The 12,763-nt window shown below is 45.8% G+C and overlaps 2 protein-coding genes across 2 annotated transcripts; both read right to left on the bottom strand.

Annotated features, from left to right (window-relative positions):
• Window positions 1-171: 171 nt before the first annotated feature.
• Window positions 172-5,736, bottom strand: TMED9 (transmembrane p24 trafficking protein 9). The gene is made up of 6 exons (XM_033141856.1): window positions 5,713-5,736; window positions 3,231-3,549; window positions 2,799-2,899; window positions 1,684-1,809; window positions 1,399-1,545; window positions 172-326 (listed from the first exon to the last, which is right to left on the bottom strand). The coding sequence occupies exons 1-6, from the start codon at window positions 5,734-5,736 to the stop codon at window positions 177-179; spliced, it is 867 nt and encodes a 288-aa protein (XP_032997747.1). The 3' UTR covers window positions 172-176.
• Window positions 5,737-5,840: 104 nt separating this feature from the next.
• On the bottom strand, window positions 5,841-12,509 carry LMAN2 (lectin, mannose binding 2). Its single transcript, XM_033140485.1, has 8 exons — window positions 12,199-12,509; window positions 11,531-11,649; window positions 11,244-11,361; window positions 10,456-10,535; window positions 9,631-9,792; window positions 8,988-9,102; window positions 8,615-8,734; window positions 5,841-6,809 (listed from the first exon to the last, which is right to left on the bottom strand). The coding sequence occupies exons 1-8, from the start codon at window positions 12,476-12,478 to the stop codon at window positions 6,649-6,651; spliced, it is 1,155 nt and encodes a 384-aa protein (XP_032996376.1). The 5' UTR covers window positions 12,479-12,509; the 3' UTR covers window positions 5,841-6,648.
• Window positions 12,510-12,763: the final 254 nt, after the last annotated feature.

The following is a 12,763-nucleotide window of genomic DNA, read 5'->3' as shown; positions in this document are numbered from 1 at the left end:
TTGGCAGGGAGGAAGAGAGATGGAAGGACAGAGGCAGAGAGAGGTAGATGACACTGAGCCTGGACAACAACCAGACTGAGGAGAGGAGAAGCACCCGTGCAGGCACTGAAGAACTGGGAATGGCTCCTGTGGGTACTGCAGGCCTTTTGCTGACATCAAAAACACACACACTTTTTTTATACCAGCTTCTTGGCCTCAAAGAAACTTTTAAGATGCCTCATCTGCCAGACTCCAATGGCTACAAGAATGAGGGTCTGGACAATGGACCACCAGAGAACCCGCTGGTTTGTGCTCTCACTAGTTTGCCGGAAGCGCTCCTCTCGCCACTGAGGAAAAAAGAAGAGGGGAAAACATTTCATGAGCAAGAAAGGGGAGAGGATTCATCAAAAGCTAAAAGGATACTTTTTTTAGCATGAGTTACTGGTAGGTAAACAGCTGACTCTCGAAACCAAAGTTTGGCCACATTCACACTACACATTTAAAGTACTGATACCATTTTAAACAGCCATGGCTTCATCCAAAGAATTCTGGGAGTTTATTAAGAGTGCTGAGAGTTGTAGGAGGCCTCTATTCCCCTCACACCGCTACAATTCCCACAAATCCCTGTGAAGTGGGAGTGCTTGTTAAACTATTCTGGGAGCTGCAGCTCTGTGAGGGGAATGGCTCTTCTATAACTTTTGGCACCCTTAACAGCCCATGGTTCCCATGACTTTTTAGGAGAAGCCATGACTGTTTAAAGTGGTATCATAGTGCTTTAATCGTATTGTGTGAATGTGGCTGAAGTCTAGCTTCTGCAAATAGCACAACCTTAACTAATAAGGGTGCATATTCCCTATAGTATTACCCTTTAGAAGGAAGCCCACTTCCCTACGTCAGAACTGTATGATGTGCGCATGTAAGCAGACCATTTCCTTTCCCAGTCTTATTATACAGAGCATTACTGGAGACCAGCTGAGAACCTCTTTGGAAGCTACCCATGCCAAGACAGACTAGTTGTCCATGTAGGCTGGTATTGTCTACTCTGATTGGCTGGGGATGTCTAGGGTCTCATGGGGAAATGTCTTCCTCATCATCTGCTGCCAGAGTCTTTTAACTGGAGACATCAGAGAATGAACATAGACCTTTGGCAAATGAAGCAGGTGCTCTGGCACTGAAGTACAGAGCTGGATTCAACCAAGGTGTTGCACTAGTAGAAGCCAGCACAATGAGTCCCACTAGCGCAATGGTAATTTCCCCAACATCCCTGCCCTCTCCAAATTGGGTCAGGAGAATCCCCAGAAAAGTGAATGGATGGAGGAGAGGGCAGCTTGTTCCATTTGGCAAGCCGAAATACTTGTGAAGCTGGAACTATCACCTTAACATGACATTAAGTTTCACCCACAGTCCCCCTCTTTTTACCCGCTGGTAGTTCTGCTCTTTCTGGATCTGCTCAATCTGCTCTAGGAGCTGGCGTACGCGTAGCTGCAGCTCACTCAGCTTGTCCTTGGCTGCAATCTCAGCATAGTCGTTGGCATGTTCCCCAACCTGGATATCAAGGTGGACCCTCTGCAATGAAATTCAAAACAACGTCAACAGTGAAAACTTGGGCCTGAAGATACCCACCAAAGCATGATGCTTCAGGAGCTGGCTTGTCAAGTCAAATGAACCCAAACACAAATCTTCCCTTTGCATGAATCCTCTTACCAGCATGCCTCCCGCAAAAAGGGAAAACTTTGTGGAATTAGAATGTAGGCAGATCTGATGTTCCCCAGGTGTGTGTGAAGTAAAGGTGAATCTGCCCTCTGACCCATACTGTCGAGACAACACCACCTATAGAACAGAACAAGAAGAGATGGAAATATAACGTATGAGTCAACCAAACATACCAAAACCATTTTGATACCAGGGTTCACACAGCCATAATCAGTTCAAATAGGAAACACTGAGAATTTGTAGTACCAGTATTTTAGGTTGATTACACAGGTGCTTCTGGAATACTCTGCTCTGAATAACTAAAAACTATTAAGATTTCTATTGTGTACCTGAAGTCTTCTGGATAGTCTTCAAGCTGTGTCTATTCCACCATGATATATTGCCTGTTCTACGTACAATAATATATCAACATGATACACTGCCAGTTCTGCAGGCCATAAAGCCAACATCTGTAGCTCCAACAGGTGTGTGCTGAGTGGTTTTCCACAGCAAAAGGTCATGACAACAAATCAACAGCATGAAGTTTGAGATCCACATTGTTATCTCTCAACAGGCATCCGACTCTTCTTTGGAGATGAAAGAGGTGGTCTGCAAATTATCCAAAGCTGACTGTTCACAAAACACTGATGTAGTGAGCTCAACATACTAGTCCTATTGCCACACAAAAGGGCATAAGGGACCAAAAATACAACCCTGCTTCTTCATATCCGGTCAAGTCTGGGGTGCCAACTTGAATAAAATATTGGGGAGGCCCAGGTAAGCCATACCCTGCATAATCAATCACTAGAGGCAGCACATGCACACCATTTAAATGGCAATGCCCATGGGGGCCCCTGACTCCCTAAATTATTGTATTGGAGAGGCCGAAGGGACCTTGGCCCCTAGAAGTTGGATCTTATGGGCCAAATACTTGTGTATCAGCACACCAGACAACAGACCAGGAAAATACAATCAAAATAATGGCCCTTAGGAGATCAAGATCAGAAAAGGAAAGACCCTTTTCTCTATACTTCTGAGCAGAAAGAGTCTGTGGTTACACCATACACCCGAGACACACATCTGCCCTCAGAGCAACAGAACACGTGGCTTCTTCTGTGTCCGTATACCTTTTCATCAGGGTCCTTCACTTCCACAAACATGCCCAGGCCAGGAGTAGCAGGAAGGTACTCTTCCCGTTGCTTATCAAACAGCTGCGTCCGGTAATTCCCTGTAATAGAGAAACGGTATAGGATGAGCGTAAAGTTGGCCGCCCAAACAGTTAAATAACTTATTTCCAAGCTTAATCTCCATCACCATCTGCTATATACATATACATAGGTAAATCTCCTCCCGTGTTCCCATCTCAACCAGTTTGATTGCCCAACTCCCTTCCCGATCGGCAGCCCCTCAAAAGCCTTTTAATACCCGCAGGGTCCCCCCCCCCCAGTTCATTGCGCCCCAGATCCACCCCCTCTTTACCCCTCCCGGGCCATGAACCCGACCCCACTCTCTAGCTAGCGCCACTTTCCGCGCTCTCCCCTCCGCCCCGCCAGACGCACCGATGACCATGGTCTCGTCGGGGATCTCCTCGATGAAGCACTTGCGCTCCGTCTCGCCCAGGTGGAAGTAGAGGCCCCAGCCGGGCGAGGCGAGGCCGGCCAGCAGCAGCAAGAGCCGCAAGAACACCGACGGGCTGCGCACGGGAACCGCCATCACGCCGCGCCTGCGTCCCGCCTCTCCTCCGCTCCTCGAGCCACGTAATCGCTCCAGCCGAGAAGGCTGAGCAGCCGCGCGGCCTTCGGGAGGCAGGACTACAACTCCCAGCAGGCCTCGGGAAGGTAGCGGCGCCGGGCCGTTCGCTGGAGAACCTCCCCTCTCCTGCAGGAGGAGAGGTGCCGGTGTGCCATTGGTCAGGAGCGAAGAACAATCATTTTAACATTTCAAAACTTGACTTCCTTCCCCCTCTTTTTACGGTTCCTTAAATTTGTTTTTTTATATCTTCTGCATATCCAAATTAACTTAATTTGCTCATTTATTCATCTGCTTTAAATATATACTGTACTCTTATAAAACTGCAGGTTATTACAATAATCCTGCCAGTCTTGCCAGATGTTTTGGACTATAATGCCCATCGTCCCTGGCCACGTGGGTTATGCTGGCAGAGGACTGATGTGGGTTCCAACGCAACATTTGGAAAGCATCACCTGTCTAGCAGCATCCCATCTCCCTTAGCACCTCCAAACCCCTTTAGACATTGCTGTCGTAGAATATGCCTCCGGCTCTCTCCCTGACTTCTGGAACAGAAACTGCTGCAGCCAGAGCGCAAGCCTGAGCCAGTTTCTCAAGTATTGGGAGTGCAGAAACCCAGCTCAAAATGCACTGAAGGTGTGGTAACAGGAATGGCCTGGATTTTCTGTCTTGGTCAGACCACACCTGGAGTACTATGTCCACTTCTGGGCACCCCAATTTACAAAGGATGTTGACAAGCTGGAACATGTGCAGAGGGAGGCGGCCAAGATGGTCAAGGGTCTGGAAAGCAAGCCTTATAAGGAATGGTGGAGGGAGTTGGTTATGTTTAGTCTGGTAAAGAAGAAACCGAAAGGAGATATGATTAGCTACCTTCAAATATCTCAAGGCCTGTCAGATGGAAGATCAGTGGAGCAAGCTTGTTTTCTCCTGCTCAGGAATTTAGGGCTTGAACCAATGGATTCAAGTTACAAGAAAGGCAATTCCAACTATGTAACGTTAGAAAGAGCTTTCTGTGGTAAGAGTTGTTTCGACAGTGGAATAGATGACCCCAGAAGGTGATGGACTCTCTCCTTCACTGGTATTTTAAGCAGAGGTTGGATGACCATCCATCATGGATACTTTAGTTGAGATTTCTGCATTGCATGGGGTTGTACTAAGATGCCCCTTGGGGTCTCTTCCAACTCTGCAATTCTATGATTCTAAGAACAGAGAGGTGGGCAGAAGTGTGTCAGCAGGCTCCTTCTATGCCAGCTTTTAAATGTCTGCAGAAAACTTTTATACTGAGCCAGACCGATGCAAACAGTTAAGAGTACACACCACACAATTAATAATTATATTTGCATACCACCCCATACTGATAGATCTCAGGGTGATTCACATCATGGTCTACTGTTGTTTGTTTTTAATTTTTTGGCTTTAAACTTTTTATGATTTGACTGGTTTTATATTTTTATAAACCACTTTGATATATTTTTATGATACAGAGGTATATAAGTATTTTCATAAATCAGATATCATTGCCCAGTGGAAAGTTGTTATTATACTTATCATACTTTCAGGCTGCAGAGAAGAACGTAATTCCTTCCACCTGCCCTGCTAAGAAGCCATCTGCATCTGGTCTTCCCTCAACTATTACCTAATGGCAACAATACTGTCAACTACCTAAACCAGGCTTTCTCTACCTCAGACCTCCAGATGTTTTTGACCTACAACTCCCATGATCCCTAGCTAGCAGGACCAGTGGTCAGGGATGATGGGAATTGTAGTCTCAAAACATCTGGAGGGCTGAGGTTGAGGAAGCCTGACCTAAACTGTTTCCATCTTAGATGAACTGTAACTTTAAGAACTGATGTATGAGTGTGTTTTCCTCCTCCCTTTTCCTATTTTTTCCTTGTGTGTCATGTCTTTTAGATTATAAGACTAAAGGCTTGGATTGCCTTAAAACTGCTCTTCAGAAGCTCCTCTTTTAGAAACACCTGCCTGGCTGTAGTAAAAGACACTGACAAGAGTGTAGGGCCAACAGCAGGAGAACCTTCCATAGCACAGGAATAAGCAGCTAGCATGTGTATATACATGCACTTGCTTTATCATTTATTTATTTAAATCATTTTAGTCTTGTTCTTTAAGGGAAAGTGATGTATGTTAAGTAACAGCTTACTGACTGAGTTGAGAAGTGAGCAAAAAGATTGCAAATCTTTCTGCACCGAAAAATGCAGTGAAGGAATAAGGCTTTTTTTCTTACTGAACTCCTAACACAGCTACATTTTTAACAATTCACTGAAAATAATTCACCACCTGCAGTGTGAAGTGATACATATCGAGTCCAACATGAGCCCAAGCCACAAGGCTACATCACATTAAAGGCCCCATTAACCCACCATTCTTACTCATACTCCATAAAATTAAGACAAACCAGCAGCTGAGGTCAGTTTTCCACTTTTATTTCACACACCCTCTCTTTCACCCATCATCTTGCAGATCCACACGCAGCTATGTGGCTATGGCAAGGTCCCACCACCAGAACCACCTAGTTCAGAAGTTTAATGCGATGATTCAGAGCAGGACCTGAACGTCTGTGACCAAATTTTGGCATATACTCCACAGTAACTGAAAAAAAAAATCAAGTTCCCACTCTCTCAGAGCAATGTAATCACAGGTTCCATCACCAAAGGGGGGCGGGAGAGATCACATTTGATAGTCACCAGTTGTTTTGGTGTAAATTAGTCTCACGCTCAGCAGTAAAGAGCTGGTACTAAAAGGAAGTACCAGGGCCAGTGAGACTACAAAATACATTCAGTTCAAAACACCCACCTTGAAGGTGGCTTACGGGCCAGGCAAGAAAATTGCTGCCAGCAGTTAGCAGGACTCTGGAAATATTGCCCTGCTAGAGAAACACCAGCACATACTAGCTGGGATGCAGAGTCATGCCCCATAGAGGAGGAACACCCACCTCTAACCACAGTTCTCTCCCCCCTTTAAAAAAAAGGTGTTAAAGAGGGGATGACGGCTCTGAATAGCACTCAAAAAGAGAGAAAAGGTGCTCCCCCTACCTTCCTGATTATTCTGACATATGTTGTCGGGCTTGTGCTGCCAGGTTGGGGGCGGGGGAGATATGAAAATCCATGTATTTCTCTGAAAGAGCCTTTTGGAAACCAGAGTCTATACAATTCTCCCTCCCCCCTGTAAAAAATATTCCCAAATGCCCAGAATGTGGGCTTGCTTCCCCCTCTAGTAAAATCGCTTGTTCCGCTCCTGGCGTTTCTGGAAGACCACAGCTCCCACCACGGCACAAACAATGATGCCAAGCAGAGAACACAGGAGCAAGAGGAACACCTTCCAACCCGTCAAGGGCCCACTGCGGAAGTTTCCTGTCGGGTCATCCACGTTATCTAAAGGAGAGGGGGTGGGAAAGAGAAGTTGAAAGAGATTTTACAACACACATCACATTCTCAGGCTAGACAGGAAATGAGTTGATACAATCCCTAAGAATCAGCGGTCAAAATTTGCCAGGAGCCAGGCGCATTTTGCACCTGGCTATTGGCCACTTGTGACCAAGTGAAGATGCCTGGGTGCCAGAATGGCACCTGATGTCTCCCATCATCTGGTAGCCCCCAAATGTCAACGAGGCATTCTATTTTGGTGAATGTACCGGTAACCCTAGTATCAGGAGCCATTTGGTGCCTAGTTTATATATCTGAGTTTCTAACATTGCCAAGAATGCACAGTGTGTAGGGGAAAGAGAAGAAGGCATGCCACCTGTCTCCAAATATTGCTCTGTTCCACCCTCAACTGTCTTGCATTGAGCAGGAAGGCCTGAAAAGGGGCTTCTAAGCATATTTGGCTGAATGTACTTGGAAATCTCCCTGTGATCAGCTACCCTGCATTATCAAGGTTCCTGATCACAAGAATGTTTCTAAGTATGCTCAAACAACGGTGATAAAATGACGTTCTCAGTGGTGCCGCCACAGAGGCAGACTGGTTGGCATTAACCCATGACAGGGCCTTTTCACTGGTGGCTTACTAATTTGTGGAATGTCCCCCCTAATGAGGTGAGCCATTCACAAGGAATTTGAAAACATTCCTGTGTGTCCAGGCATTTAGTGACTGAAGAATACATACTGTTCTTGGCAACTCTGATACCATGGGATGAAATAATGTTTTTAACTGTAACTGCTTTTAGAATCCCCACCCCCAATTGTGGGGAGAGAGGGTGGGATAGAAATATAATAAAATAATAAAAATAAATTTAAAGCCCCCTTCATCTCTTTACACTCATGGATGGTGCAGCAGATGGGGATCACTGGGGTATGGATGGCACAGGCATATCTATACACATTTTAAAGTATTTTTTTTAATCAATTCCAACTTTTATTATTATTTTATTAAATTTCTATACCTCCCTTCATCCAAGGATCACAAGACAGTTTAGAATATAAAACACAAAAATACATAAGAAACTAACAAATGAAGCAATAAACCCCACCTACAGTTTAAAAGGACATAATTGGCTAATTAGCCGAAGGCCTGGGAGAAGAGGAATGTTTTTGCCTGGTCCTAAATATATTCAAGAAGGCAACAGGCGAGCCTCCCTGAGGAGAGCATCCCACAGGAGGGGAGCCACTGCAGAAAAGGCCTGTTCTCATGTTGTCACCCTCTGGACCTCTTGTGCTTCCAACATGCGCCATAGCACATTTCTTTACAAAATACACATTGTTTGGATGCATGAACAGGATTACAGGTTGTCAAAATTCTGAGCTGCAGAAGAGAGCTTCTGGAGAATTATACCCAGAATTAAATTCAAGCCACCAACATGATACAGATTTTATGCCTATCCAAGTAAACACATTTTACAACAATCCCAACTTGGGACCTTCAGATTACAAATGTTCATAACACATAAATAAATATTTACTCAGAGGATTTCACTGAATTCGGAAGGACATAAATACTAGAACGTATGTATAAGATTATAGCTGTCATTGCACTGGGATTCCTAAGCGCTCCCTAGTAAAAGGGATCAAGATTTTCATTTCAGTCTACCGCTTCAAGCTAATCAAGGGTCAAGCACAGCTCCATGAAAGTGCATGCTGACCATTTAGCATGCCCTGAAGAGATATGGGGATGCTTCCTCACATGAAGGAGTGATCTCCTGTTTGCTTCATGAGCATTCAAAGCAAAAATACTAAGAACTCACCTTTTGGTGACTTGAGAAGGCTGACACTAGGCTCAATTTTTGTCCAGTCAATGTTTTCTTCCTCTGGTGGATGTTCCACCATCAGCTGAAATAACTTCATTGAGATGATGTCATGATTGTCTAGGAAACAAAGACATCAAGTTGTAATGTGGTGGTACAGCTTATTTAAAATGCCATCTCTTAGAGAAAGAAGACTTTTTTTAAATAAAGAAGCTATTAATTCAGGAAGTTGACTTAAGATCCTCTAGTACCCAGTTCAGTAGTACAAATGTATTGTCTTCACTTTACCTAAAAATACGGTAGCTCTGCTTTACCTATAACACCAGATCTAGGCAACAGAGCCAATTCCACCTTATTGGCAAGCAGCCCTTACCAGATAGATCGCCTGTACCAGCAGAAGCCCCAAAGAAGTAACCAGTGGGCAGGCGGACTCCAGCAACATCAAAGCAATTTTTCCATTCATTTTTGTCCTCCACATCAGTCATCACCTGCAAAATAAGTGTCATCTTGGATGTGAAGAACAACCCAGCTTTCACTCTCCCAACCACATAAAAAAACCTTACAAGCACACTAGAGCTTCAATTCTGAGGAAGAGAAATTGACCATACCATACTATATTGTCCGGACAATCGGTTCTATATTTTGCATCTTGCTACCTTCCCCAAACTGGACCTCTCCAAATGTCGTGGACTACAGCTTTCATCATCCTTGACCATTGCCCATGTTGACTGGGACTACCCTAACACCACCTACTGGAAGCTGTTTTGCAGGCATTGTTGATTCCCATTGCATAGCTTTTCCCAAACACCCAACTAGGTGGTTGTCAGGCACTTGAAAACCACTGCACAAAGCATTTTGCAAACTCAATGCTTGGTACTTCCAAATGACTGAGTTGTCAAAATTGGCCCACGGAGTTGCGGGGGAAAGATATGAATCTGGCCCACTGGGACAAAAAGGTTCCCCACCTAAGGCAACCGATGAAGAATGCATTCAACGTAGTACCCCAGCCAACTTACTGTCAGACGTCCCCGGGAGTAACGGATAGCCAAAAAAGTGTCATGGTTCCGATTACGAATGTCAGCTGTGCAGCCTGCCAGCTCTGTCCAGCGACCATCTTTGCTATGGTCGTATGTCAGGGATCCATTGTTCACCATGGCAGAGATGTATGGAAACACACGCTGCACAATAAAAGTAGCAGGGTTTTAAATCTTCTGCATGTAGCTCTTACCCTAAATACTTGTGAAACAAACATATGCACATGGAAGCTCCACCTGTCTGTGAGACAATTCCAGTTACAGTGGAACCTCGGGTTACATACCATCCTCCTTACGAATGCTTCAGGTAATGAGCTCCACTAACCCGAAAGTAGATGCCCCTAGTTGAGAACATTGCCCTGGGATACGAGTAGAAGTTGCGTGCCAGCAGCGCAGCAGAAGCAGGAGGCCCCATTAGTGAAAGCGCGCCTCATGTTAAGAATGGTTTCAGCTTAAGAACAGACCTCTGGAACGAATTAAGTTTGTAACCAGAGGTACCACTGTAGTTAATATTAAACCCCATAAAGTTGTACCTTGGCTCCCAAACGCCTTGCAAGTCGAACCTTTTGGCTCCCGAATGCTGCAAACCCAGAAGTTTGCGAACGTTCTTTGGAACCCAAATGTCCGACGCAGCTTCTGATTGGCTGCAGGAGCTTCCTGCAGCCAATCGGAAACCACACCTTGGTTTCTGAACGTTTTGGAAGTTGAACGGACTTCTGGAACGGATTCCATTCAACATCCGAGGTACGACTGTGCTTGGCTTGCAAGTACAAGCAACCCTCAAAGCCAGTGTGTGTCATCACTTACCTCTGTAGCTTCATCATTTGGGTAAGTGTCCAGGAAAATGGCCAGTCCATGGAAGTTATCTTTGCTGCCAAAGACAGGGCCTGAGAAGGACAAAGCAGAGTATGGTGACTAGATCTGCATCCTTGCACCACTGAACAACATAATTCAGCCAGGCAGAACTCTACAGATTAATCTGTAGAGAGCATCATTATTTCTATACAGTTTGAAGCACTTGAATGTTGCCAGCAAACATTGTAAGAAAGGCTGTATTATTTTCAAACATTCTGCACAAAGAATATACGGTAACTATGATGAATGTTCCCCAACTTCTTGAACAGCAGCTTTTCTACTGTCACACATGCATTATCTCCTATAGAAACATGTCAAGTAAGTAAGAATTTAGATCTAGATGTGAAACAACAATTAAGCATCTGCACACACATTCTCGAGCAACAATGAGATGATATGTAATTAATAACTCCCAGAAGAACATGCAGCAGTGCTTACCCAACATTCTTAAGAGCTTACTATGAAGGCCTAGTTCTCACTGAGATGGCAAACCTGTATGGGCTGTGCCACTACAGACTGCAAGTAGGAGCTCACATGACTGAATGTTTCTCCATTTAAAAACATCCCTCTACACAATGATATGGGGAAATATCATTCAACTCAGAAGGACTTGCTGCACATTACAATGCTATGCTAGTTTAAGCAACTTAGCTCAGAAACTATCCACTCATAATGGCATTTGGGGGCCCAGAATTCATCACAGTAGGATACCACCCTGACTATTCAACCCACTTCAGTACCTGCAGTAAGGCGCTCCCGAGTATACCACAGAGCAAAACCATCTCCATGCAGATTCTTCTTGCCTATTCCATGGATCTTGAAATGGACATGGAGCTCCCAATCCTTTAGGAAGCAGGGCTAGAAGACAGAATATAGTAGTCCTAAGCACTTTTGAGAATTTTTCGCAAGTTCCTTTAACCTTCCTTTAACACACACACACACACACACACTTTGGGTATTGTTAAGTAGGCATGATCACTGCTAGTCTCATCCCACTACCACTTTCCCATGCAGAAAACACACTCACCACTCGGTTCCAGATTGAACCCTCCTTACTGCGCTCATCAGGGGTCAATCGAACATACTGGCTGGTCAGCATTGTACTCCCCTGGAAATCCCAGAGGGGCATTGAACTGGAGCCAACCCCTAAAACAAAGAAGATACCATGAAAACCAGAAGTTACAGACTAGGCACAAAACCACCACCTCACAAAAATGATGGGAACTGTGTTCACTTGTTCTCCCCATTCTTTGGCTACCAATCAGCAGAAACTGATTATTCATGGCAACTTGATGGACGTGACTCCATTAATTTACAATATATTATTTACTAGGCTACTGGGGCTTTCCTCTGGATCTGTAAGATCTGTGTATTACACAAACCAAAGACTCCAATCGATCCCCGCCCGTCCCCTCATGGCCTTCAAATTGAAGGGGATGTCCTGGGCACAGAAAGGTCCTGCCTGGTTATTTATTAGGGTCCTTCGAGAATGTGTGCGAAACGAATAGTCCTGTCTCCGCGGCCCTTTGGTTTTCCTCTCTACTTCCTTAAGTGTCAAAACCAAGTCTTCCCCTTGGCCCAACGCGACCTGAACGTTAACCAGGGGCAGCCAGGATGAGGAAGGCTCAAGAAAGGCGGGCGAGAAGGAAGGGGCGGAAGAGTCGGGGGGCAGCGGCCCCTGCCCACCCCACGCACCCTGGTAAGGCTTGATGAGCGAGTGCTCTCTTTTCAGGTGCTCGCTGTTGCCATCTGTGAGCTCCGCAGCCCCTCGAGGCACCGACACGGCCAGGAGGAGCTGGAGGAAGAGCAGGGGCGGCAGCGCCATGGCGGCGGCCGACCCCCGCAGGCACCGCGCGGATCCACCGCCTAGCAGACCCACGACCATCCTACTCCCTCCTGCCCTTCTTCTTCCTGCTTCCGGTCGACCCTTCGCCCGGAGGTAAAAAGGAAAGGGAACCAAGGCAACCGAAACCATCGACGTCGGTAACTCTATTGTCCCCCGTCCGGAACTCCGCCCCCAGCAGCCGTAGAGATAGGAAAAGTTAAGAGTGAAACGTGTCCTCCTGCTACCGCCTTCCGGGGTTCTGAGAGCGCAACGTGTCTGCGTGCGAGTGGTTGGAGCGGAGTAGTTAGAAGTCGCGCCTCCTCCTCTGCTGCCCCCACCTCGGAAGTATCGGACGCTGCAAGGTTTTCGTAGACGGCTCGTTCTCAGCCTCAGCGGCACCCGCCCTCCAATCTGCAATATGGGGGTTGTTAGCAA

This window comes from Lacerta agilis, chromosome 2, assembly GCF_009819535.1.
Source record: "Lacerta agilis isolate rLacAgi1 chromosome 2, rLacAgi1.pri, whole genome shotgun sequence".
NCBI lineage: Eukaryota > Metazoa > Chordata > Lepidosauria > Squamata > Lacertidae > Lacerta > Lacerta agilis.
This window is presented reverse-complemented; position numbering and strand designations above follow the sequence as displayed.

Bases quoted from the DNA above. Each gene is read 5' to 3' on its own strand.
- TMED9 (XM_033141856.1), bottom strand. From the start codon at position 5,736: ATGTATCACTTCACACTGCAGGTG. The intron at 1,546-1,683 runs GTAAGAGGATTC...ATTTCATTGCAG, and splicing joins TTTTTGCGGGAGGCATGCTG to AGGGTCCACCTTGATATCCA. The intron at 327-1,398 runs GTAAAAAGAGGG...TTTTTTCCTCAG, and splicing joins AAGAGCAGAACTACCAGCGG to TGGCGAGAGGAGCGCTTCCG.
- LMAN2 (XM_033140485.1), bottom strand. From the start codon at position 12,478: ATGGTTTCGGTTGCCTTGGTTCCCTTTCCTTTTTACCTCCGGGCGAAG. The intron at 11,650-12,198 runs GTGCGTGGGGTG...TCTTTGTTTTAG, and splicing joins GCTCATCAAGCCTTACCAGG to GGGTTGGCTCCAGTTCAATG. The intron at 6,810-8,614 runs GTGAGTTCTTAG...CCTCTCCTTTAG, and splicing joins CCTTCTCAAGTCACCAAAAG to ATAACGTGGATGACCCGACA.